We start from the raw sequence: 27,381 nt of genomic DNA, 5'->3' as shown, positions 1-27,381 counted from the left end.
CACAAAGACACCTTGTAGTTGGTCGTCTAAGAATAGGTCTGAATTTGGATGTTTGTTCTGAAAACGTCCTGTGTTTACAGTGAAAATTACACCTGTAATTAGGAGTAGAATATTTTGGTCAGATGAATGATAATAGTTTTTTTTTTTTATATCCAATCATGCATAGCGTTTATACATAGGATGGGAAAAACCCATTGTTATCAATAAATTGTTGTACCTCAAGATATCATTTTATCCTTCCTTTTGCATTTTTCCTTTCAAGTTTACTTAGTATGAGATTATATGACCAAGCCCCGAATTCATTGGGATATGTTTTTCCCGAATTTTTTTTTATAAGTTCCTTTTTTCCTACTTTCATTATGAGTTTCTATTTTCTTTCTTTCATTATAAGTTCCTTTTCCTTCTTACAACTGGTCCTCACACCCCAGGGGATCCTGGGCTGTGGAAAGACTTCTGTAGCTCTTCTTACTGGAGAGGCGCGCCAACTTGAGCCTCATTTTCTGGAGAATAAATTTCTGTATCTTTAGATCCTAAAAACTTCGTTGTTTATGGTTCGATATATATCTCGTTTTATGTCATCTTTATCGCTTTAGTTTATTGTCGCTATTAGACTCTTTTATTGCCTTAGATTTCTCTTTCCTCCAGATGGAAAGAGTTGATTTGCCTCGGTTGACAGGGGATCTGAGGAAGGGAACAGGAATGGCCTTTATTTAGGACATTTCCGCATCTAAAACCTATCTTTACTTACTTAAAGAAGAAATGACGGTGATAGAAATCCAGGAGGCAATGGCGACAGTCATGGGACGCAGTACCATAAGAAAATCTAATGTATATTAACGAAGAAAAGAGAAATATGGGAAAATTCAAACCACACCAATGCCTACTTTTTAATTTAGTGCTAATATACTTTATGGCACGTGTTAAAGATATGATTCAATGACATAAAAAAAAAACTTATGGAGAACTGCAAACGTGAAAAATTATGATATCCCAAAGAGAAACAGGAATGCACAGCAGCACCATATCATGCAAGATAGCTGGCCGGATTCACGGGACGACGAGCCGTCGTTCATGTAGGCGTTGCAAGACCAAGAAGCAAAACCGGGGAAAAAGGTTACATTATTTTCAAGGCTCAAACAGGCATCGTCCCTATAAATCAAGGAAAAAATTTAAATCATGGTGATATGGAGATCATAGATAGTTTCGGTAACTGGTAACGGGAGTAAATAGTACCTGCATTACTTCAAATATAAGATTTTGATCTGAGCTTGATCATATGATTGGGATACTTTTATACGGAATTTTGCTCCTATTGACTTAAGACATTGGTTGAATAACTGCTATTAAATCAACAACTTTTATTGAAACCATTTGTTGTTGATCTCTGAAAGTTATAAAATACCCAATATTTTTATATGGTCAAATTATAGATGACTAAACCATTGCATATGTATAAGAGAAGGAAATGACGTTGATGAAAAAGGTTATGATACTGAGCTCTCTTAATAGACTACTAGATTATCTTTATATTTGTTTCGATTAATAAAAAGAATATTTGGTTGATATTCAGTTGGTTGTTGACGTCTGCTGGTTTGCTGCGAAGGTATGACCAGCTAAGAAGGGTTTACTTAAGAAACTATGCTGAAATTTCTGATTCTGATCGCTATTTCTGTGGTGTTTGTGAGCTGTTACCCTGAGCAGGGAGTATGGCACCTTACCACCCGACCGGTGAGTATTGTAGTCGAAATTGATGTTGTCATTGAAGTTGCATCAAGTTTCTGCTTGATGGGCCTTCCATCATAGACAGGAAAAGAATTGCAACTAAGTAAAGATGAAATTTCCATTTTCACCTTTTTCTGTCATTCTGATAATTATCTACTTTGCTTCTCACGAGATATGTGTTTTAAGTTGAATAGAAATCCCTTGTTTCTTAAAAAGGACATGATGTAATATTGACATTGAGTTGTACTGTTAGCCCAAGTGGGAAGGACGTGAAGCCGAGGATAAAATGTAGGAAATAAGAATTATAACACAGAACTTAGCACATTCCTACAATGCTACAGGGTGAAGCACCAGCTTTTGTATTATCTGTTGTATAAACTTTTGTATGTTAGCATTTAGAGACAAGAATAAGGTTAGAGGGTCATGACATGCACCACTGGGGGTTATTCAGAGAATAAGAAATCGATAGTTGTAGTGAGATGAAGATCAGAGAATATATGGGGGAACCATGGTGTAGTCTGTAATGCTTGGCTTTGAATGTTGAGCTCTGGTTTTAGTATATTATACATTACACCAAAGTTGTGGGTGTATTCTTCATTTGCCTTAATTTCTAATGTTTGATTTGAAACATATAATTGTAATGACATCTGTTTTCCTCCCAGCTTCTCAGCAAATAGAATTTATTTAGGGTATTCAGTTACTGACTAGTGCATTCACTGGCCAAGCAAGTTCCTGTGCACATTCCTTACCATATTATTAGTGAGCAGTTCACCTTCCTAAATGATGGAAGGGAAACTGGACATATTTTGTTGGTATATACGAACTAGAGACCTAAAATTAAAGTAAATCTCGGCTGCAAAGAGAAATTAGGTTTCCATAAGTTCTGTTGACTTATAGAAGTGTTTCTCTTTTTTTCTCTTATGCACAACTGTTTCCCTCACCTTCAGGAACAAATGAAGAGCAGCCTCACTTGCACACATACACTTTTAAGCTGTTATATATAATGTTATGAAATTATTATTATTATTGTTTCATAATTGTTTGCCATTTCTCCTGTCAGTGAAATGTTGCTAGGAACAGACAAATAATTGGTTTCAATCACTCGCATCCACTCTTTAGCTGTTATGTATAATGCATCGATACCAGAACCCCTTTATCCAGAACTAGGCCCCACAGACCCCTGACCATTCATTTCATAATCCTTGGTTCAGCCCATTGATGGTTCATCGCTTCCCTCTACCAAACACATTTATATTTTTTTTTTTTACCTATTTTGCATATTTTCCAGTTGATAGAGACAGAACTTTATGTACATGAATGAATTAACATAAACTATTTTTGTATTTTATCAAAAATAAACATTGCTACTGTAGAAAATGTTTATCATAAAACAAAATACAGTAATGGACTTGTACATTTAGCATCATTCAAGAAAATGTATGTGTTTTTTTTAATAATCTCTTAATTAATGAGATGATATGATAGATAATGTAGTATAAGATTACTAGAATGGATTAATGTTAGATATTGAAACTAATGTAATCATACAGTTCTTAAGTGGTGTCTGCATGTGAATCCAGTTGAGTGGTACTGGAATGTATGAATCCAGTTGAAACTGGTAATGTTATGATGCATTCACCTTACGGATTTTTTAAAATTGAAATTGTGTTGCATTATATTTTATGTAGATGTGGCATGGGTTGCTAGTGACATAAATGGGTGATTGGTGGTATTTAGCTAGGATTTACTTTGATGGCAAGAGCCAATGAAACATCCTGTGATGTCTTGAGTTACATATGTTGTGTGGAGCAAAATAATATATATACAACCATAGGAACATGACACAGCCTTGACGAGCTTCCACTTTTATTTTTCAAGTCTCAACCTTCTTTCTCACTTGCACATTTTGGGTCACAACCTTCTCTACATTTTAAGCCATAAGATTTTCTTGTACTCTCAAATTTCAGGCCACAACTTTCTATCATTCATACACATTTCAAACCACAACCTTTTCTCACATTTTTACATTTAAAGCCACAACTTTTTCTCACACTTACACATTTTAGGCCATTACCTTCTCTCACACTTGCACATTTAAAGCCACAATCATCTCTCACACTTATGCATTACAAGCCACAACCTTCTCACACTTAAACTTTTTCCATAAGAAAAGCTCCCAAAAGCATTTATAGGTTTTCCATTCACAGTATATAGTTAGAACTTCCAAATAGCATTTAGATTCTCTCTGTCATTTGCCTTTTCTAGATCGATAAATGTTGTATTCACATATGTACACAAGTTCACTTTTTTGCTAACTTCTAGGGTTAATTAAACAGGTGTGGCCAGTTTAATTCCACCTGTATACCTCTTACCTAATTATTGATCTTGTATTTTAAGAAACTATTTTGTTGAAATAGAGGATTAAGTGGGTTAAAGAAAATTGTTTTGTTTGCTGGGTACTCTTTGTTGAAATAGATGATCTGACTAAATGATGAATGGAAAATATTGCTCATCAATAAATTATAGTATTTTTGGCTAGGCACAGAAGCCACAACCATGATGATATTGTGTATATAGTAATGCAATGTGATCTTCAAAATGTGAAAAATTTCTGGGGATTGAAATTCCATGTGTCACCACCTGATGATATTTTATACCATTGTTTTTAGGGTCATGAGTATGTTGGTGTGATGAAAAGCTTGTTCAAAAACAGTCGTATCAACATAAAAGTGATGTGCGACCCTGGGGACACCAGTAAGCCTCCTCCAAATATATATATCTCCTGGATGTTGAGGAAGACACCTTGTTGGGTTGAATACATTACTAGCGAGGTTTGTGATTTTGCATATGCATATTGTGGTCTTGGTGTCATATAGATTTGATATTGATGTGATGTCATTGATTAAGAAATGAATATATATTATTTTGCAATGAGTTAATGATGATTTATTCAGCTTTATATTGATTTATCATTTTCACAACTTTTATTGGTAAGTTTAGACATTTTCAGAAAGTTAACAGTATTACAGTAGTAAAATTAAGATAAAATCATAAAATACCTAACCTAGCGAGTAAGTGAAATCTTATGGAGGCTCTATAGAAGAGCATTATCAAAGTATATATGATCTTTATAACACGTTAGCAATATAGTGTCAAGAACAAAGGACCGAGCCTTAGAAAAAAAGATCCTCACTTGGCCTCCTTCTCTGTTCCTTCTTTTGGAAAAATGAAAACTGAAGGGAAGGATTTCCAGCTCCCCACTTCCACTCATTTTATTTGCCTCCTATCTTGGAGGAGATCAAAAATGGGTATGTTTGAAGGAATAGTAGTTCCAATAATATCATATGGTTGTGAGGTATGGGCTATAGATAGGGTTGTACAGAGGAGAGTGGATGTGTCGGAAATGAAATGTTTGAGGACAGTATGTGGTGTGAGGTGGTTTGATCGAGTAAGTGTGAAAGGGTAAGAGATGTTTGTGGAAATAGAAAGAGTGTGGTTGATAGAGCAGAAGAGAGTGTGTTGAAATGGTTTGGACTTATGGAGAGAATGATTGAGGAAAGATTGACAAAGAGGATATATGTGTCAGAGATGGGGGGGGGGGGACAAGAAATGGGAGACCAAATTGGAGGTGGAAGGATGGAAAGAAAAAGATTTTGAGTGATCAGGGCCTGAACATACAGGAGGGTGAAAGGGTTGCAAGGAATAGTGAATTGGAATGTTATGATATACCGGGGTCGACGTGCTGTCAGTGGACTAAACCAGGGCATGCGAAGCATCTGGAATAAACCATGGAAAGGTCTGTGGGGCCTGGATGTGGGTAGGGAGCTGTGGTTTCAGCATATTACACATGACAGCTAGAGACTAAGTGTGAACAAATGTGGCCTTTTTTTGTCTGTTTTCGTGGCACTATCTCGCTGAAGCAGGGGTAACAATGCAGTTTCCTGTAGGGTGGAGTAGTGCCAGGAATGGATGAAGGCAAGCAAGTATGAATCTGTACATATGTATAAATGTATATGTCTGTGTATGTGTATGTATATGTATTTATATGTGAAAAATGTTATGTATGTGTATGGGCATTCATGTACATATATGTGTATATGAGTAGATGGGCCATTCTTCGTCTCTTTCCTGGTGCTACCTCGCAGATGCAGGAAGTAACAGTTAAGTTTATAATTGTATGATAAATATATATGTATATGTAAACTAAAGATAAAAGGTTACTGTTTTGAAACTGGAAGACACTAGCAGCATGCTTTAGATGCTTATTCGAGCATCACTTAAGGAAAACTGTGAACTCCAGATTATTACTAGAGGGAAGGTTAATGACAAGCTTTGTGGCAGTTGTTATTTGGCTAAGGATGGGCCCAAAACAAGCAGTTACTACATATATTTAAAGATTATTCTCTGAGGTTTTGTGTAGATTGGTGTTTCCTCTCCATGATATTGAGGGAAGGCTGAGTTCTAATTTGAATTTTCCCAGTGAATATCTCTTTCTTGTGGGACACTGCCATGAGGAGAAAAGCTTCTCAAAATCTACCCTTTTCATGTAGATGTGAAAAATATATTATTTGCTTTAGATAAGGTTATTGAAACTCTCTCTCCAAATATAGGAAGATGAAGAAGATTCCTTTACATACTTCTACAAGCAACCTGGGAAGTTGGCTGGTTACCCAAACAGTTCTAGGTTTGATCCTGGTTACATTAAAACCCCTCCTGTAAAATACACATGCGACCATACTATAGTTCTGGTGAGTGAGATTGCTCATAGTTGTAGCATTAGTTTATTTAGATAAGATATTGTCCTGATTATGAATAAGATGATGCAAATTATGTTTAATTTTTCCCATAATCTGCCATAATTTTTAAAGTCAGGATAGTAGTAGAAGATGATGTGTTCATTTTATTTTTGCTGATTGCATTAATCTCAGGGAAATTTAGAGGATTATGGCTTTTATACTTTGATTCTCATTTGAAGTAATTTGAACTCCTCTATTCTCTTAATGATTTTGGTTAACCTTTTGTCATGGCACTTAGCGTCTTTAAAGCAATTATCTGTGTGGCACTTCTGTGCTTACCAAGCTTCCTTCCAGTGGCTTTTTTGTGCCTGTGTTTTCTAATGCATGATTATGATGAATTGCATTTGCTTAAAAGAAGTTTGTAGACTCTTAACACCTGCCTCTTGCTTTTCCTGTTTCATGGTGATAGTGATCCTGGAACTTCTGTCGTCATTGTTTCTTGATAAGTGATTTTAAATTCATGAGAACATCTTACGGGGACTTCTAATATGATATATTCTTTTAAGGAACACAAATGACTGATCCACAAAATATATTCATTAGGAAATGTCAGTTATTGTGTTATAGTATATGGGCTTTTATTTTAGGTTTAGTTTCATGACAAAGCAGGACTTCCTGGTAAATATTCAGTCTTCTGCCATTATATTACTCTAAAATTTCAGGATGAAGTTGACCTTCATATGATGATGATGAAACAACCTGATGCAGAAAAAGTTGCCCCTAAGAGCACTAGAGAAGTGAGTGAAATTGGTGAAGAGAACAAGGCAACAGGTGAGGATATGCAAACTTATCAATTATTAAATTTGAATACAAGCTGAGCCAAGTACTCCTTTCTTTTAGACATTTTTTTATGTTCATTGAACTAGCAGATTCCATAAATGTATTTTTGTAGTTGTTTTGGATGTTGTTAAATGCCATAATATAATGGGGTCCAGCTGACCCAATTTTATTTAGTCATTCACTTTAGAAGTAGTTATGTGGATCACAGTATCGAGACTAATGTTGTTTACTCCTCACTCTAATTTTTTTATGGCCTGCTACAGTCGAAAGTTTGGAAATCATTTTATCTCATCTCTTTACAGGGACACTTTTTCCTTTGTTTGGTTTCCATTGGGAGGATGAAAATTTGGTTGTAAGTACCAGTGATAGGATGGAAAGAGGATATTACACTATTAACTATTGGTAGAGTAAAAGTTGGTTCTATAGACCAGTTGGTGACATTTAGTTTAAGTCCAGTATGCCTCACACCATGACTTCATCTTTTCCATGTTGTAGGTCTTATCATATTGTGGTTCTTGGAGCCAACTTTTCATTCTTTTACTGGTCCTTTGAACCAACATTTTGGGCTCTTGCTGATCCTTAGAACCAACTAATCATTCTCTTTGGTTCTTATTACTAGGTTGTTATTCTCTTTGGTTCTTATTTTCTTATTACTAAGTTTTGGCCTTATTCTGGTTTTTGAAACCAACTTTTCATCCTCCCACTAGTTATTAGTATGATACCTTCTTTTCATCCTATTACTGGTACTTAGAAACAACTTTTCATCCTCCCTCTGGTTATCAGCACCATATTTTTTCCATGTACTGATACTCAGAATGGTCTTTTCATTCTTCCACTGGTTTTTGTACCAGTTTCTTGTCCTACTAATGTTCCTTAGATTAGCTCACCTCAAGGCTTACTGTTGCGACTCAGCTTTTATTTCACACTTGTTCGTAAGGAACAGTTGAAAAAATGGCCTTAATAACTCACATCCACTCAAGCTGTCATTTGTAATGCACCAAAACCACAGCCCTCCATCCACAGCCAAGCCTCACAGACCTCTCTGTGGTTTCCCATGACTGCTTCATATGCCTTGGTTCAGTTTATTCACAGCACGTTGCTCTCTGTACACCACATCGCTCCAGTTCACTGTATGCTCTACGTGCCTTCCTTCCTCCTGCATGTTCAGGCCCTGACCACTCAAAACATTTTTTTCTCCATCCTTCCATCTTCAGTTTGGTCTTCCCTTCTGATGCATATATCCCTTTTATCAACCTCTTCTTACTCATTCTCTCCGAATTTCCTTACCAGTTCAAAACAGCTTAAGCTCCCTAAACCATACTCTTCTCATTACCACACTTTATCCTTACCAGTTCAGCACAGCTTCAGCTTTCTAAACCTTACTCTTCTCATTACCACACTTTTCTCATACTCTGTCATTTCTGACTCAATCAACCCTCATCATACCATGTATTGTCCTCAGATATCTCATTTTCAACACATTCACCGTTTTCCACACATTCTCATTTATAGCCCAAGCCTCACATCTCTCACACTGTTGGGACTTCGTACTATACCTTCAGACTTACCTATCTTTGCCCTTCCAGATTTTGACATCTTCCACACATTCCTTAGTGTGCATTGAGCCTTTTCCCCCTTACCTACCCTATGATTCATTTAGCTCCTGTTTTTCCATTTGCTGCCAGAGTGATTTTTGGGTATCTAAAACACTTCAGTACCTCTGAGTTTTCTCCATTTAAACTCTGTCCAGCTAACCTCTCTCTTTGCACTGCTAAACCTAATAAACTTGCTTTTATTCTTATGTACTCTCATATTTTTTCTTTTCACTGTCACACCCCCAAAGTCAGAAACCAGTTCCTGCACTTTCACTCTAGAAATATACTAGCAGCACTGTGTCATCAGTAGACAGTGACAGACTCATCCTTCCAAGACCTCCCACCCTAGAGAGACTGCAGACCGCTTCCTCCCGACAAAACTCTCACATTCACTTCCCTCACCACCCAATCCATAAACATATTTAACAGCCTTGGTGATGTCATATACCTTTGTTGCAAACCTACTGCACGTGGAACCACTCCCCCTCCTGCCTGCATACTTACCCACACACACCTTTCCCTTGTGATAGCTATCTTTGAAATTGTAAGGTTAAATAGATTTTTTTAACAGCTTGTAAAAGCAGATTTTGAGAGTTGAAAAGAGGCCTACAGTAAGAGTTAAGGGGTGCAGTATTTTACCATTTCTTATGTTTTAGTCCTGAGATGAAGTAGACGAAGATATGGTTATGTGAATATGGAACTGTTATGTATGAAGAGATTCAGTTTGAAGTGTACATCAGTTTACAAATGCTTCATATGGTCTTTCTAAACAATAGATCATCGAATCCTGTCTGAAGAAGAAATCAGTCCAGATGGTTCAGCCCGTACAAAGCATCCAGTGGCTGTAGTGCCTAATGATGGAATCTACCTTCTTGTTGTCCATACAGAAGCAGAGTTCAGTCGTTTAGAAAATGTCTCATATGTGGCTTCTATTGACATTGAAATGCAGAGTGATTATGGATATCTTTCAGCTGTTGGTAAGTGATTTTTTTTAATGCTACAAGAATTCCAAAGTCGTTGTATAGAAGTGCTCCATGTTAAATAAATTTTCAATATAATTCTAATAAAGTGATTCTGCAGATAATGGACACATACGATCATATACTGATTATATTGAAATGGTTTGCTGGTTGTGTAGTGTCAATTGCTGTATTTATTGCCTTTTAGATTGTTAATTGTTTTTAATGCTGATGTTTTACTTTGTTTAGATTGGCCTCTCCTTGGATTTTATGCTGCCATGTGTGTGGTGTACTTAGTGTATGGCATAGCCTGGCTCATCATGTCAGCCATACGGTGGCGAGAGCTGCTTAGAGTTCAGTATTGGATTGGTGCAGTTATATTCTTAGGTTAGTATAACAGAAACTTTTGTGCATATTGTAGGTGTTGCAAGTTAAGTTCTTGGTAAGCAGGTATTCCATGATTTGGGATATTGTCTTGTTTGAAGTGTTTCAATAATTATGAGTAATGCGTATCTCTTTCTTAGCTTTGACTTTATTCTCATTTACATAAGGCAGATTAAGAGCATGAAGCATGTTCACTTGCACATATCTTCATCTTATGTCCACTGTACAAAAGAGAGCAAAGATTTCTGCTCTATTGTAGATGCCTCCAAGATTTTGGGCTTGCATAATAAGATAATTTGTTAAATAAGTCTGATGCCTACCTTTATGCCACTAGCCTCACACACAAAACACTTCCATTGCTTTTATCTCTAAACAGTACATTTGTTGTATATCTTTCATTTACATCGTCTACCTCTTTCATGTATACCTCAAGTCACATTAATGTGGATTGTTTTTCCTGAACTTGCTGTCTTTCATGCATTCTCCTATGCAGCACGATATGGAAAAGCTCTCACTTGTGTATGGCATATGATTTATTTTTTTCTTTGCATGTCTTGTATTTTATACATCTTCATTCATTTCTGATTCCTTCTGTGTTGCATAGGTTATCCATGTATGCAGCTCTTAAATTATATTTGTACATTATGATTAGAACAAGCATTCTAGCATACAAATGTTTGGTATACTTGGTAGGATGTGTGGAAGAGTGGTGATTTAGAGGGTTTTGGCATAGAACATCAGATTGGATAGAAGCAAAGTGGCTCCAGGAGTGGTATATGATGCATTTACTTTGATAAATTTATGAGAGAAGTACTTGGAGAGAGTGATTTGTATTATGTGGATATGGACATGCAGAAAGCTTATGGTAGGGATGACAGAGGTGACTAATGGAAGGTGTTACGAATGTATGGTGCAAAGGAAGTTACTGAATGCAGTGAGTTTTTATCAGGAGAGTAAGGCATGCTTTTGAGTAGGAAGGGAAAAAGGTGAGTGGTTCCAAGTGAAGGTGGGTCTGTGTTTAGGGTGTGTGGTCTTTGGCTGTTTGATGTGTTTGTGGATTGCATGTTGCCCTCAAGTTGTAAATGCAAGGATATTGGAGTGAGGGACAGGTCCTCTAGTATGCTGGATTGGAAAATCCTAAGAGGCATGTTAGATGCTGTTTACAGATGACATGGCCCTGGTGTCAGACTTAAGTGAGAAACTACTAAAAGAGATTTTGAGTGAAAGGAAATGCTTGGGATAATGTGTTCTGTGAGATGGTTTATAAGAAAGAGGTTTGGTAATAAGTGCAGTCTTGATGGACAGAGCTAATCATGGTGTGCTGTAATATTTTGAAAATAAGGTGTGAATAAGCAAATTAAGATGGACTAAAAGGATATATGTTAAGAGTTGGAGGGAACAAGAGGAAGGGAGAGATTAAGGAGATGGAGGGATTGAATGAAAGAGACATTGAGGTATTGTGGCATGAATATTCAAGAAGGTAAGAGGCATGTGATTACAATAAATAAGCACTCATTTTATGTTTGTTTCTATAACCCTAGGACACCAGTCTATGCCATGTTTCATGAGATCCATCAGTATATTTTCCATGCCTGCTTAGGGTTACTACTGATGAGACAAAGACTTCTTTAGCATAGGACCACTTTAGTGTACAACCATCATTCCCCCCTGCCCCCATTTTCAGCTATTGATGGCTCAGACCACTTTGCTTAACTATGTTTCAATACAAGTGGTAAACTCCGAACCCTATGTCAAATGCAGTAGTGTGCTTATTAATTGTATTTTGCTTTAGATTGAATTTTTCATGCTATATAATCTTTTTCTTTCAGGGATGCTGGAGAAAGCAGTTTTTACAGCAGAATACAGCAGCATAAATAAGAGGGGTTACAGTGTGTCCGGACTGATAGTATTTGCAGAGTTAGTTTCTTGTGCTAAGCGAACATTAGCCCGAATGTTGGTCATCATAGTTTCTTTTGGCTTTGGTGTTGTAAAGTGAGTATGGTTTACAATTCATATCTTTGATTTTAGTGTGAGTGATTTCACACTCATAAGTTCAGATTAACAGAAACTTGATATGCTGGTAGTGGTTAAATGTTTTGATGATTTGATGCTTGCTGTTAGTAGATTTTGCTTGTAATGACAATAGGGAAATATTTATTAACACTTGGGTATTGTGACTGTTAGTGAGATACAGATATATCTGCATAGTTGGTATAGAGAAGATATCTATCCCATGTCTCATTTTTTGTTCACTGTTAAACTATCTAATCATGAAAACTCTGCTGGTCCTTGTGGGTATGTTTAGTGCATTTTTGTGGTAGTTAGTGTCAAGTATCTTTTGTATTAGAGTGTGTTGGGGACAAGGTCATATGCTTTGTTGATATATATTTCCACTAACAATGTGTGGGGTAGGGTTTGTGGTTAGTTAAAGACATCTATGAGGTGTTTCTTGAGGTCCTGGTGCAGTGTGGAAGTGGAATGATTGGGTCTAAAGCCATAATGTGTGGGTGAGGGTGGGAATTTTGCTTGATTCTGTTGTGGACCAGTTTTTCAAGGAGATTGAATATTGATGTTAGTATTGCTACAGGGTGATTTGAATATTAATGTCAGTATTCCTACAGGGTGATAAGGGGAAGGGAAATTTAGATGGTTTGAAGGGTTTCATGGTGGATACTATACTTAGTCACTGTCTCCCACATTAGCGAGGTAACACAAGGAAACACACGAAAGAATGGCCCAACCCACCCACATACACATGCATATACATAAACGCCTACACACACACACACAATGTATGTTTAATGAATGTCATGTTTAGAGGAGTGGCTTGTTTATGGCTAATTTTTATTAGTGTTTCATGAGTATGTGTTCTCTAGAAATTAGGCTGTAATTGATCCTGGTTAGAAGATGTATGGGCTGTGAGTGGTGTGGTAGGTATCAATTTATTTCATTGTGTGGTAGAGTTGGTTGCTATTAGTTTTAAGGTCAAAAGTGTCAGGGAAGGAGAGGAGTTTTCTCAGTACCGTCTTTTGATTAGGTTAGTAATGATGCTGCTTAAGAGTTTAGATTTGGTATGTTGTCTCTGGTGATGGAGAATGGTTTTTTTTTTTTATATTTAGCATGCTTGCTTTATAAGATTTGCCTTTTGTGGGAAGGTTTTGGTTATGTTGTTTTCTGTGTCCTTGTGGTGTGTACTTTTTAATGGCTTGGTTAGTGGTGGTGATGAGGTATGAGATGGCATAGTACTGGGATGAATACGAATGTTTACACTATGAATTTGGTATCTGTATTGCTAATATATCTGTAATTTTTTAAAAGACAGACTGATATTGTTACTTTCAAAAAATAGGAACAGAAGAAAGAGTGAAACAAGGATTATTCCTTGAATACTCAGACAGGGGTGTCTGTATGGCTGTAACCAGAATGAAAAGAAGGAAGGGATAGGTACAAGTTACAAAACAGTAATAGTGGATATTGCAAATGAGGCTGTTGTTGTTTGTTCCTGACTCAACCTTGCTAAGGCAGGAGAGGCAAGTTAGGTATAAAAGAAAGAGTATTGTTTTGAATTAATTGCATTTTAAAGAAACTTGTTGTTCTCTGATCTCTGCAGGCCACGTCTTGGCATTGTTCTTCACCGTGTAGTTGGAGTAGGACTTTTATACTTCATCTTGGCTAGTATTGAAGGATGCACTCGTGCACTCCAGTCCAGATTCGATCCTCAAAGGCAGGTGGGTTATCCTCAATGTTTTCAATGTTATTCAACCTTAGCTATAACACCATATTGTAAATATTGTATTTTCATACTTGTTTGCTGTTTCCCTTGTAGTAAGATAGCTCTAGAAACAAAGAAGGGCCTCATTTGCTCACATATGTATGCTCGGTAATTGTCGTGTGATGCACCAAAATCAGAGCCCCATATCCACAGCCAAGCCCCACAGACCTTCTCTTATTGAATGTTTAACATTTTGTTGCTAATAGATTAATGTTTTGTTAATTTTCTAGGTTCTTCTTGCCTCTTTACCCCTGTCCCTGCTGGAGTCTGCCATCTGTTTCTGGATTGTTACAGCATTGGTACAGACAACCCGCACGCTTCGCCTGAGACGGAACTTGGTGAAGCTTTCCCTGTATAGACACTTCACCAACACTCTTGTATTCGCAGTAGTAGTATCTGTAATCTTCATGCTTTGGTCCATTAGGTAAGTGGTGATTTTTTTTTTGCATAAGGATTAGTGTAGTAAAGCCCCATCATAATATAATGTTAGATGGAGGAGCCTTTGATGGGGATACCCTATTATACTATGAAGGATTTTTATTAGATGAAGATGGTACTTAAAACTCTCTTTGAAATATAGCTTAAAAGCATTATGTTTGTATTTTGCCAACACAGTAATAAGTAGATGGGACAATAGTGCCTTAATTTTGCCCTAATTTAGGAAGGACCAACAGAACTTATTTGAAAAAATTTAGGAATTATAGTGTTGAAATAGAGGATGTTTATCTGCAGTGTGGTTTTTACATCTTAAGGATCTATCTGTCTATCTCTGAAGCCTATTTCATTTAGGAATGACGTCTACAGTGTGGCTACAGCAAAAGAATTATCATAACTGTGAATTCCAGTGCTGCTTCTAGAGTTACAAAGAATGAGTTGTGTGAGTTAGTGCCTCAGCCTTAACAGGCCACTGGCAGAGAACATCTCTAGCATAGTGTTCCGAGATGCTCCAATCTAATGTTTCTACTCACTTCTTTTACTTAATGTGTCTATCTAATGTACCAGCCAAATGCTCCAGCCTTCTATGTCTACCTAATACTCTTGTCTAATGTTCCTACTGACTTCCTTTACCTAATGTGTGTATGTGTCTACCTAATATTCCAGCCTACTATTTCTTTCTAATGTTCCTATTTACTATCTGCCTGTATCTCTGATGCTTCTCTTCAAGAACTCCCTCAAGGGGGTGGCCATGGCAAAAGAGTCTCTGCGTCTGGTAAACTCTATCCCTGAAGTTCGCATTGATTACTTTTGCCTAATGTTTCTCCTATTGCTATTTCCTACTTCCTCTGTTTGTTTCTCTTACCATTTTGCCAAAAGGCAGGGCTAGCACATAGCAGTCACAACAGGAAAATCTAGAGTTACAAAGAATGAGTTGTATGAGTTAGATTTTGTCAAGTGTTATGTGTGACAAGGAGAGATTATGTGTTGGTGGACAGAATGCAAGCAGTCCACATGTGAATGAGGCAGAAAGAAAAGGCAGCTGTACGGGTTAGAGGAGTACAGCTTGAAAACCAAAGAATTGGTGGCTCACTACACAGCTGTCACTAACCCTCCCAGTATCTAGGAAGGTATTACCAGTAATATACCTCCCTGGTCAGTGGCTGCCTACTAACTACTACCAACTACTTATTTACTTTTTTCTTTCAGAGTTTTTACCATATAGGGACCAGACACATTGTAGATACATATTTATCAGTTTTATTTCATTTACACATTAAGTGGATTGAAGAAAAATTAGAAGTTGTGTAATGATTTAGGTATTTGGAAGAGGTTCTTAGCAAGGATGAGTGTGAGGAAGCTGAAATTGAGAATGTTCATGAAAAGAAAAGGAGTTTGAGGCAACCTGAGGACTGTGGTGAATCAGAAGTTAGTGTTATGATATACTTTGTCTCAGCTCTTGATGTTACATGTAGCTGCTCATCACATCTTCATGCTGGCTTGAAATAATTTTCTTTGATAAGAAAAAGTTCAAATTGTTTCAGTTTGGTCACACATGAGTATTTTCAGATTGAGTTACATAAGAAAAATGAAGGAAATAACTTCTCAGGAAGTTATTTTTACAAACATGAGAAATAATCTTTATCATTGACTTTCGGCAAATGTATTAGGCATTGATGAGGAAGAAATTTTTTCTTCAATGAATGCACCATGAAATTTCTGAAAGAATTACATTAAGCAGTTAGTCAGTATTCTTTTTATACTGAAATGTTTACCTTCATCATCAATTGTTAACTCATATTCTTTTAACTATTCATGCACATTTATTTTGTATTACACTTCATGTAATTAAGGAAAGGTATTACATGCAGATTATACTGATAATACCCAAACATTTCACTCATATTTACTTGAAGTAAGGTGTTGTTTCCAAATATTTCACTTCCAAATATTTCACTTTTTTTACCTTGATATCAAGCATTGAAAACTTATCAGCAGTTCTCCATATATTTTCCAAAGAATTTTGCACTATTTATTGATTGTTATGTAGGTGAAACAGTTGCTGTTTGCTATATCACCCTTTTGTTAGATAACTCTAGTACAGTTTCTTATGTTTTTTCATATTAGGTACCACAAATATGAGAAGTGTGTTACTGATTGGAAGGAACTGTGGGTGGATGATGCATACTGGCATGTCCTCTTTGCTATTGTTCTCCTAGTCATCATGATTCTGTGGCGACCATCAAACAATAATCAGGTATGTTATATTCCATTCTCATTTCACACAAGATTTTCCCCCCAGAAGTATTAAGATGTAAAAGAATGCAGAAGTATACTAGCTTACAAACTTGGACTGAGGTATATCAAGTTTTTGTGCTGATTTTAGTAAAGATATGTGTTGTAAACTGAAAGGTGTGTATTTATATTTGTATATATGTAATAGATATAAATGATAGTGAATAACAATAATGATAATAGTATTAGTATATTTTTCTATACTTAATCGCTGTTTCCTGTGTCAGCAAGGTAGCGTCAGGAAACATGAAGAATGACCCATCCACGCATATGCCCACAAATATACATAAACACCCACATACGCACTTATACATACATATACATATCAATATATACATATACATATGCAGACTTGGCATTCATACACATGTACATATTCATACTTGCTTGCCCTCATCCATGTTTGTCGCTACCCCGCCCCACAGGAAAACAGCATCGCTATCCCCTGCTTCAGTGAGGCAGCACCAGGAATACAGACAAGAAGGCCACATTCATTCACACTCAGTCTCTAGCTGTCATGTGTAATGCACCAAAACCACAGCTCCCTATCCACATCCAGGCTCCACAGACCTTTTCATGGTTTACCCTAGATGCTTCACTTGCCCTGGTTCAGTCCATTGACAGCACGTCATCCTCTGTTTTTCTTTTTATAAATTTAGATACAAGGAGGGGGTATATCCAGCCCCCGTTGCCTTTTGCAACTTGCAGGGAATACATGGGAAGTATTCTTTCTCCCTTCTCCCCAGGGATGATAGTAATACAGTAATAATGATGATGGAACCGATTATGTATGATGAATATAATGATAGTAATGATAGTGATGATAGTAATTTTCCAAAAAAGGCCCAGTCCTCTGTTCCTAACGCTATCTCGCTAACGCGGGAAATGGCAAATAGTTTAAAAGAAAGAAAAGAAAAGTAATGACTTTGTGTGTAATCACTTCTGCCTTAGCAAGGTATTGGAGGGAACAGATGAACAACATTCTCATTTCGTACGTCTGCACTCACTGTCTTGAATAGAAAAATGAGACCAGAGCCAACCATCCACAGCCAAGCTCCACTGACTGTTCTTTGGTTTACACCTCATATACCCTGCATTAACCAAATGACAGCACTTTGCCCCTCTCGTACCACATTATTGCAGTTCATCCCCCCCCCCCCAACACACTACCTTTCTTAATGTTCAGGCCCAACAACCTCAAAGCCTCCTTCACTCCATTCAACCATATTTTGGTCTCACCCTCCCTCTTCATCCTTCAACTTTTTACCCTTAGATTCTCTTAGGTCATCTTTCTTCACATGCTCTCAATGTGTCTAACCACTTTAAGACATCTGAGGTAGCTCCCTTAATTGATATGCTCTTATTTCCACACTTCAGGCAGGCGAATTCAGGTATCCTTATGCCATTAATGGTACTCATGTATTAGTTTGAAGACAATGAAGTAGTTAGGTAGCAGATTCCACCAATACCAGTTATTTTAGTAAGACAGGTTGTATCATGGCAAGATAGGGCTGTTTAACCACTTCAGGATATATTGTACAATCAAAAGTGGCTGTAGTAACCAGGATATATTGTGCAATCAAAAGTGGCTGTCGTAACCTCAGATGGATTTAAGTGAATACCATAGATTGCTGATTTAACTTGCGTTAACCTTAGATGGCTTTTCATGAAGGTTGAAACAGATCTCAGGTGGATTAACAGTTAATGAAAATGAAGTGCAAGTAGTGCGCTTTAGTTAATCAATATTTTTTCAATAGTCATAAGCTAAAATGCTTGAAGTCACCTCTGTTGGTGTGTGGGTGATGAATGGTATTTTCAAAAATTTTAAACACTCATGTTGTGGTGGTGATAAGTTGTAGTTTTCAAAAATAAACCCATTCCTAATCATGTCAAGCAGTCAGAAATATTTATCTCACTTATGTACAAAGCTTTAGGCCATTTGAAAGAGCTCTTGCTTGAAGGGGGATAGGACTCCATTATACTATTTATGATGGCATCATGCTGGCTGATGAATAAAGGGGGCTTGCACCTTCCCACCACCTCACCTCTAAGCCTTGGTATTGTAAGCCTGGTTAGGTTGCTGCATGGTTGTTAAGTCCTGTTAATGAGCATCTGCTGACCTTATAAGAATTATGATTGTTGAAAAAAGTGAATCCACATAGATACAACTAATATTGGAGGTAAAAATTGTGTTTGAATCCCACTTTGCAAATGTCCTCTCAGATGTTCATTGGGCTCTGCCTGTGGCAGAGAAATAAATTTTCATCATTCAAAACCTACATTTCTTCCTCAGCGATTTGCATTTACACCACTTTTGGATGATGGGTCTGATGCTGATGATGAGGAAGAGTCTGAAAAATTAGTGCCAGATATTTCAGACACGATGAAGTTCAGGAACACCCGCAATTCTACATCATCCCCTCGAGAATCACGGTCTGTGGTAAGTTATCAGGACATAAATCATTTTCTGCATTGGTAAAGTAGAAAGGAAGAAGCACAACAGTCAGTGTATTTTAGATTATGTAGCTGCCACTGCAAACATGGATTGAACTTACCATGTGCCACAGTGGGTGTGAATTATTTTATGATTAAGGACAGAATTTAAGACCCTAGACTTAGAACGAAATGTATTACACATAACCACAGTCCCCTATTTCATACTGTAATGTGAATACATAATTCTATTTATGTACTGATGTAGTATGTGGTCATACATATATTGTTTCTGAAACACTTTGAAAGCTTACCTTTCATGCAACATGGGCCTTTGATATTTGAAGTGTCAGAAGCCTACCATTAGTAACCATTTCTAATAAAGAATTCGGTATGTTACATGAGTAGTCACATAAGTGAAGAAGCTACTACTTGGAAGGGCTAAGAAACAAGTATGCATGAAGAAAATGAGGGTTGTGTTAAGTATACACAAGGGTTAAGTATGAGTAAAGTATGGAAAGGCAGAACGACTTAATGGGAAGAAAAAACAAGATTAGGAAGCGAGAAAATACCATTATTCAACAGACTGGCGTGTAGTTTAAGAATAATGTATTACTGTTGGGTTTGAATGTAATAAAAGGAAAGAATCATAACTGGGTATTGTCACATGGAAACATGGATTTCGACCATTCATCATTGGTTGGACAAAACTTTTGAATATCCATATAAAGTGTATCAGGGAGTAAGTGAGCAAACTAGACTGCTACTTGCAGGGTATGCTTGTGATATTATTGCTTATATACCTGTCTCCTTCACTTGATATTCCATGTTCCTTGTGTGTGAGGACATTCAATCCAAATTTGATTGTTGTTAATTATCATAATAAATTTGTTTTTTACCAACAATGTGTATTTGTAACTGACATTGAAAATACGCTAAGAAAAATTACATTTCATTTCAGGAAGATGACTTGAAGTGGGTAGAGGAAAACATCCCATCATCCCTTGCAGACACGTAAGCCATGATATTTTCTTTGGAGTCACAATCGTAGTGTGTAGTTCTTGAAAGAAATCCATTCTCTAAATCAAATTTTGTTATACTTATGATTGTAAGTTTAATGTGTGTTTGTTAGAAATACATAATGTATGGGAATATCAAGGTATCAAAGGCCACTCATAATTTGAGTATCTGATTTAAGTGTTTTAATTTTTTCCTTCTTCCCTTACAGTGCACTTCCTATCCTTGACTCTGATGAGGTAAGATGATGGCTCTTATTTTAGATTTGTTATTACATATTTTGTTTCTGTTGTGTTACAAACCCTTAACACAGAATGAAACAGAGGAAGTTATTGTCATATTTTGTTTCTGAAGTGATACAAACCCCATAACACATTAGACAAAGGAAGTTATATGGTCATATTTTGTTTGTGTAGTGATGTAAACCCATAACACAGGATTAGGGAGAGGAAGTTATTTGGTCATTTGATTAACTTTATTGATTGACTTTATACTTTTAAGTGAACAGCAGTGAAAATAGCATAAGATCTGTCATGATGATTGGTTGCAGACTTCATTAAACATATGCAGGGCAACCTAACACAGTTATGACCTTAATGATCAACTTTTGAGTGCTAACCAGTCATGTGTGAAGTTGAACTATATGCACCCTTCGACTCACATAATTTATTGTCTGTCAGTTAACCTCCTTATTCAGTAGCATATCAGCCAGAACCTAATTTAGTCTTTATATCCACCATTTGACTGTGTGTACCATGATGAGGGAAATTGTTGCTTGTTTGCAGTTTGGAGGATTATTTATGCCATGTAGAGTAATGAAATTAAAGATTCTAAAAATTTTTGGAAATATTTGTTAGTAGATTCATAGCTTTACAAGCTTGTAAACATCCAGCTGGATATGCTAATGGCTTACTATTAGAGAAGTAGCTGTTAAAGATGAGACCCACTAATATTGTAATGTATCTTAAAAGAACCACAGATTACTTTTATGATATATGTAAATTATCATAGGGGAGAAAGAATACTTCCCACGTATTCCCTGCGTGTTGTAGAAGGCGACTAAAAGGGAAGGGAGCGGCTGGCTGGAAATCCTCCCCTCTCGTTTTTTTTTTTAGTTTTCCAAAAGAAGGAACAGAGAAGGGGGCCAGGTGAGGATATTCCCTCTAAGGCCCAGTCCTGTGTTCTTAACGCTACCTCGCTAATGCGGGAAATGGCGAATAGTATGAAGAGAAAAAAAAAAAAAATTATTTAGAATTAGGTATTATTGCCATACCTCTTAAATTTGTTGATGATACAAAAATAAGGATGTGGGATATCCAAAATATATATACCTTGACCACTATATATACAATGGTTAAGCACTGTCTTTCACACCACTATTAAAACTTTGTATTGATAGTTGATACAAGGTTCATGACTTGTATAGTTAACATTGAAGTATATTTGATGATAGTTGCTCAGTGATAAAAGATGACTGGTTACTTAACTGGATAATCTTAGATGGAGTTAGAGTTAAGTTATTAAATCTTTTTATGCTCAAGTGAAGAAAGCTTCTTGATAAAATGTCTTCTTTCAGGAAATTGTTACAACAAAGTTTGAGGTATCGAAGATGCAGTGAGGATTTCGAACATCAGTGATTCAAGTCCATTCCATGAAACCACTTTTCTTTTGTAAGAGTGTCTTTGTGATAGCTTTTATTGTAGAACAACCAAAGTTTCTTGATAAATGCAGGATTTGAAGCTTTTAATGTATGATTGGTAGAGCAAATGATGTGTGTATTGTACTCCAAGGTTCAAGGCTGTAAAGTTATCTTCCTCATTTATTAATCTGCTAGACTTGCATAGTTGTATTGGTATATAACCCTATTTCTAAAGAACCTGTTGTGCTTTTTATGTGAAGGAGCTAATTGTATGACTAGGATATGAGTTGTAAGGCTTTAAGTGTTCTTAAGATCTGGCCAAAATGGCTGAGGATTATGTTATTCAGGTTGTGTGTATTTTCATGCATATGTTGTTTCACTTGTTAAACTGTGATTATGTTTGGTGGTGGCACTGTTCATGGCAGGCATGAAAGTGGCTTAGGGATTGCACAATGGTGAGTGCTACACTGTTGCTGAAAATTAGACATTAAAACTGGATATTTGCTTTAATAGATATAATAGATTTCGTTTGAGGTCTGCTGGTGGGGGTTACCTTTATCATGTGGACAATTCCTGTTAAGTTTCAACTTGCTGAAATAGCTTTTTCTTTTTAAAACTTGATTTGTGTAATGAGTTACCCTAGAATTTTTGAAGTGATTTTCTTGATACTGTTAAAGTACATTTATTTATTCATTTACAATTACCCTAGTATTAAATTCTGTGAAAGAGTCCTTGTGTTACCCAGACCCTTTTTAAAGGCTTCTGCAGCCCAAGGCTGTGCTAATTCTGGTACCAGGGAAATTCAGACTTTTGGAATGAGAAGCTCTTTGATGAGATTGTACTTCCAATGATATTACCTCGCCAAAGGTTGTATCATTATGGTGTCACCTTATGTAGGCAGAGTCCGATAACACCTTAAAATGCATTTAGTGCTAATTACAGGGTTAAGATATTGTCTTTTTTTAAGTTGTCATAGAATGGTCATCCAGTGTTGAAAGCAACACTACAATTCATGATAGGTAATCTCAATAATGGTCAACATTATTTTGTGAATGTGGTCTTAAAAATGTGAAACCAATCCACCCAACCAAGTTAAGAACCATTATTCTTGCAGTTGGCCACAGGAAGTCTCTTGTAGTGATATGTGACACTATACAAAATGATTGTGTACTTTCTCAAAAATTTCTCAAAGTTCATACTGTATAACCCTACAGTACACCAAACACTTAAATTTCTTTGGCTTTAAATTCTTTGCATGTCTTATTTACCTATGTAATGTGCATGTTGCCTCAAACTGTGGATAATTTGGGATTTATTTTCTCTTATGCTATTTGTGTTTATGGTAACTGTTTCATACACTTTGAAGCTCCTGAGCTGTGGTGGAGCTCACTAGTTTTAGTTATTTTGCACCATCTTTTGTCCTAGCAAATTGACAGGTTTAAGCACCATTTTCTTGCGAGTAAATTTTTACGCCATTGAATCCCTTAAACTTCATTGTTTGTGGTTTGGTTTTTATTTTTCTTCTATTGTGATTGCCTCTTTAAGTTTTAGTGTGATAAGTTTTGTCCTCAATTGCTCTTAGCTTTTTTTCTAGCAGTTTTATTTACTTGTTGCTTCACTGCACCTTGTACATAAATTTATCTTGTGTTGTTGAAGCACTGTTCCAAAAGATTAATCCATGATGTACAGAGGGAGGCATTATAGTATTTATTAACAAAAGATTGTAACTTTCATATTGCTTAGGTCTGGAGAAGCAGTTGCAAGATATTGTGGAAGGCAAGTAAGGGGTTGGGCATCTTGTCCGAGTATATTATCTCATTCTAAAAGTAGGACCAGAAAAAGAAAGGATTTGTTCCCATGGGTTTTGTTGACCATTCTTTGTGCTACCTCACTAAAGTGGGAAAAGGTGAGTAGGTCTATGAAGTAAGAAATATGAATTTTTTGTTTTCAGCTGAATTGGTTGGAGATTGGGACTCCATCAGTTGCAGATAACAACCAAGTTTTGAAAAATCAGAAAGTAATTTTTGTCTTTGTATGTTACTGGCAAGAGATCCAGGTGCAAATACTCAATTTAAGACATGTAATCCAGTCAGATAGATTGTACAGATCACTTATTTAGGGTTTACCACCACCTTATATATAGAAGAACTGAAAAGAAGACATTATGTCATGCGTTGTTCAAACAGCTTTGAAAGGCACAGACTGTTTTTAAGGCTAGAGTTGGAGTATGACAAGAATGCATTTTGTGATTTTTGTGAGGTAATTAATGCAGTGGTTGAGTGATGTGATCTGTTATGGTTTGCAGCGATGATGGTGTGCAAATTGAAACTTTGTGGGAGGGACGTGAAGTTCAGGATGGTTTCTTATACAGACAATGATAATGGTAATAGCAAAAGACTTATAGCAGTTAATAAGAAAATTTGTAAGTATACAAGGAAAGAAATTTACATAAGTAAGAAGGATGTTGTGTTATTAAGAAAGGGAAGTTGTAGTGTGCAAAATAATGATTGGAATGAGAGATGAAAATGCAATAAGATTATGAGTTAATTGTTTTGCTAGGATGTAGGAATTGAAGCCAAGAGGTCAGAAAGTGTTTGAGAGGTATGCAAGTAGCTTGAATTGTAAGAGCTATTGTGAGGTGATGATGTGTACCATTAGATGTGGTAATTTTTATAAGGAATGGGATAACTTCAATATTGTGTTCCAGTGAGATGTTGGTATGTAAAAATAGAATGAGTGTAAGGGTTACAGTAAGAAATATAGATTTGCTGAGAAGTGAATATAGAATAATGATATTGGATAGAGTGAAGAGTAAGAAAAACTGATTTCAGTACAGTATTTTTAAGATACTGTGAGACAAGACAAAATTACTGGAATGGTAGAGACATATGCTGAAAAATTTTGAATGGAGAAAGTAGCTGAAAAAGAGTGCTGACCTGCAAGGTGAGCAAGAGTAAATCTAAAGAATGTCTTTGAGGACAGTTTGGCATAACAATTATTTGTGTGCTGTGTGGATGTGTATATTATGGATTCTGGCTTGTTGACCATATAACAATTGGTGATCACTGAATTAAAAAAAATATGCATACATATGCATATGCATAGTCCATCCTACTATATGCGGAAAACCTGCATTGTTATAGGCATCTGATAGATAGATAGATAATTAACATTGACAGATATCCTGGATGCTGAAGATCTGAATACAAAAAAATCCATGATGTTTGATGTAAGGGATTGGCATTCATCATTTATCTGTCTTGTATTTAACATTGTAATGGGACACCTGTTAGTGAAAAGAAATAGGCACATCCATTTGATTTTCTGTTAGCAAAGATGGCACAGGCAACTGAAGGCCAAATCAAGGTAGCGATGCTGTTTCCTGTGGGGTGGGGTGGCGACGGAAATGAATGAAGGCAGCAAGTATGAATATGTACATGTGTATATATGTATATGTTTGCGTATGTATATGTATACATACGTTGAAATGTATAGGTATGTATATGTGTGTGTGTGGGCGTTTATGTATATACATGTGTATGTGGGAGGGTTGGGCTATTCTTTCATCTGTTTCCTTGCGCTACCTCGCTAACATACATATACATACTCAGACATACACATATATATACATGTACATATTCACACTTGCTGCCTTCGTCCATTCCCATTGCCACCCCGCCACACATGAAATGTTACTCCCTACCCCCCGCGCACATGCGAGGTAGCGCTAGGAAAAGACAGCAAAGGCCACATTCATTGACACTCAGTCTCCAGCTTTCATGTATGTATTTATTATGTATTTAATATACTTTGTTGCTGTCTCCCGTGTTAGTGAGGTAATGCAAGGAAACAGATGAAAGAATAGCCCAACCTACCCACATACACATGTACATACATACACGTCCACACACACACACACATATACGTACCTATACATTTCAACGTATACATACATATACATACACAAACATATACATATATACACATGTATGAGATGGCTTATACACATGCCATAGCCTGAGCATGATAACCATTTCATTGACCAAAGCCTTTGGGGTGGATAAACAGCTAGGTTGACTGTAGACTGACTGCCACAACCCAGAGTCGAACCTATGCGCTCGACCTGTGGCAACTTGTGAATGCATCACTTTCAGGAACGCTAACTGCTACACTATGGAGGTTCATAGATTGTAGATATGTAGATATGTTCTCCTGATGTGGTTTTACATTTTTGTAGTCTTATATTTATTAAAATGGTATTGTTTACGTGTCATTCACAAATGAAAGACTGAGGAAGTATTTTTCCCATAAGGTTTTCTTAAAGTCTGCAAATGTAAAAGCTATGTATTTATACTGTTGTGTGAATATGCATTCATTGGTTTGTATTTTACAGTTATGTGCTTGAGTCTCTATTACATGTATGTTACTTTTATGAAGGAGTAAAGATTACATCTTACTGATGCACCTTCATTTGACTTCTTTGTTCAGTACTCTCACAACTTGAATATTGTTGAAAGTATTCTTATGTGTTGTTAATTTCAGTCAGTTGCTCATATTAATTTCTATGCATTTTACAATTTAGAGTTTTTATTCATTTATACTACTAGAATGTGAGAGGGTACTGTAAACATTTGACTGACTAATCTGTAGATGATTTATCATGAGTGTGCCATTAGTTGTATGCTAACCTACAGATCATTGCTTTATATTTCTACATATAAAGAAAAGAATTATCTTGAAGTATTAAATCAGTGACATATATGCTTTGTATATAAGATTGTTAACATAAAACAAACAGTTACATAAAGTTTAGTGTGCAAATATAACAGCTTTGTAATCATTGTAATCCTCTTGCACATCCTAGATATGTAGACATCTTATGTTTCCAACTGATTTACTCATGGTCAGTTACATTACACTGCCTTAATATTTAGGATGACTGTAGAGAGATTATTGTACATTGTAGTAATATTAAGGATAAGCAGAGAGAGATTATTGTTCTTGTTGTATATATATTTTTTTCTTAGATAAGATACTAAGAAAACAGTGTGATATGAATAGTGCTGATAGAGTAATGGACTGCATAACATAGATAGGACAGTTTATTATGACATTTTGATTGATTAATCACAGATGTAATTTAGGCTTCTGATTTGCAGTTGTTTTGGAGTCCAAAAGTTGCACAGGTATGTTATGCATATTCGTATCATGGTTATGGTTTAAAGTTTGATTTATACTGTGATTTTCAGAAGCAGTAATTTATTACAAATACATTAGGTTGGTGTCATGTGATACTTCACCTAATTGAAATACTAAATAAGTGGCTGCTATAAGAGAATAAATTGCAATAGCTAAAGGATTTTGTTCCATCTGTTTAGCATTGATATTTGGTACTTTAGGAAATTATCAACTTAATGTTTTGTCAGTGTTTTGCATTTTAATTTTAAACATGTAATTTAGTATGACAATACCAATGTGCACAAGTTTTGCTCATAGTTTTTATACCATTGAATGAAGTTATGCTTTCATTTTGATGTATTTTAGTTATGATATC

General features: G+C 36.2%; 1 protein-coding gene across 1 annotated transcript; it reads left to right on the top strand.

The window, feature by feature from the left end:
* The first annotated feature begins 1,561 nt into the window (after window positions 1–1,561).
* LOC139754768 (transmembrane protein 87A) lies at window positions 1,562–27,358 on the top strand. The gene is made up of 14 exons (XM_071672546.1): window positions 1,562–1,728; window positions 4,392–4,553; window positions 6,333–6,470; window positions 7,181–7,289; window positions 9,670–9,870; window positions 10,102–10,239; window positions 12,066–12,228; window positions 13,847–13,964; window positions 14,239–14,432; window positions 16,571–16,700; window positions 19,032–19,178; window positions 20,133–20,185; window positions 20,400–20,427; window positions 21,765–27,358. Exons 1-14 carry the CDS (start codon window positions 1,639–1,641, stop codon window positions 21,804–21,806), a joined length of 1,713 nt encoding a protein of 570 aa, XP_071528647.1. The 5' UTR covers window positions 1,562–1,638; the 3' UTR covers window positions 21,807–27,358.
* The last annotated feature ends 23 nt before the right edge of the window (window positions 27,359–27,381 follow it).

Source organism: Panulirus ornatus, chromosome 17, assembly GCF_036320965.1.
Source record: "Panulirus ornatus isolate Po-2019 chromosome 17, ASM3632096v1, whole genome shotgun sequence".
NCBI classification, from domain to species: Eukaryota; Metazoa; Arthropoda; class Malacostraca; order Decapoda; family Palinuridae; genus Panulirus; species Panulirus ornatus.
This window is presented reverse-complemented; position numbering and strand designations above follow the sequence as displayed.

Excerpts from the sequence above, each read along its gene's own strand:
- LOC139754768 (XM_071672546.1), top strand. The coding sequence starts at position 1,639 with ATGCTGAAATTTCTGATTCTGATCGCTATTTCTGTGGTGTTTGTGAGC. Across the intron at positions 16,701-19,031 it reads GACCATCAAACAATAATCAG|CGATTTGCATTTACACCACT; the intron begins GTATGTTATATT and ends TTTCTTCCTCAG. Across the intron at positions 19,179-20,132 it reads CTCGAGAATCACGGTCTGTG|GAAGATGACTTGAAGTGGGT; the intron begins GTAAGTTATCAG and ends ATTTCATTTCAG.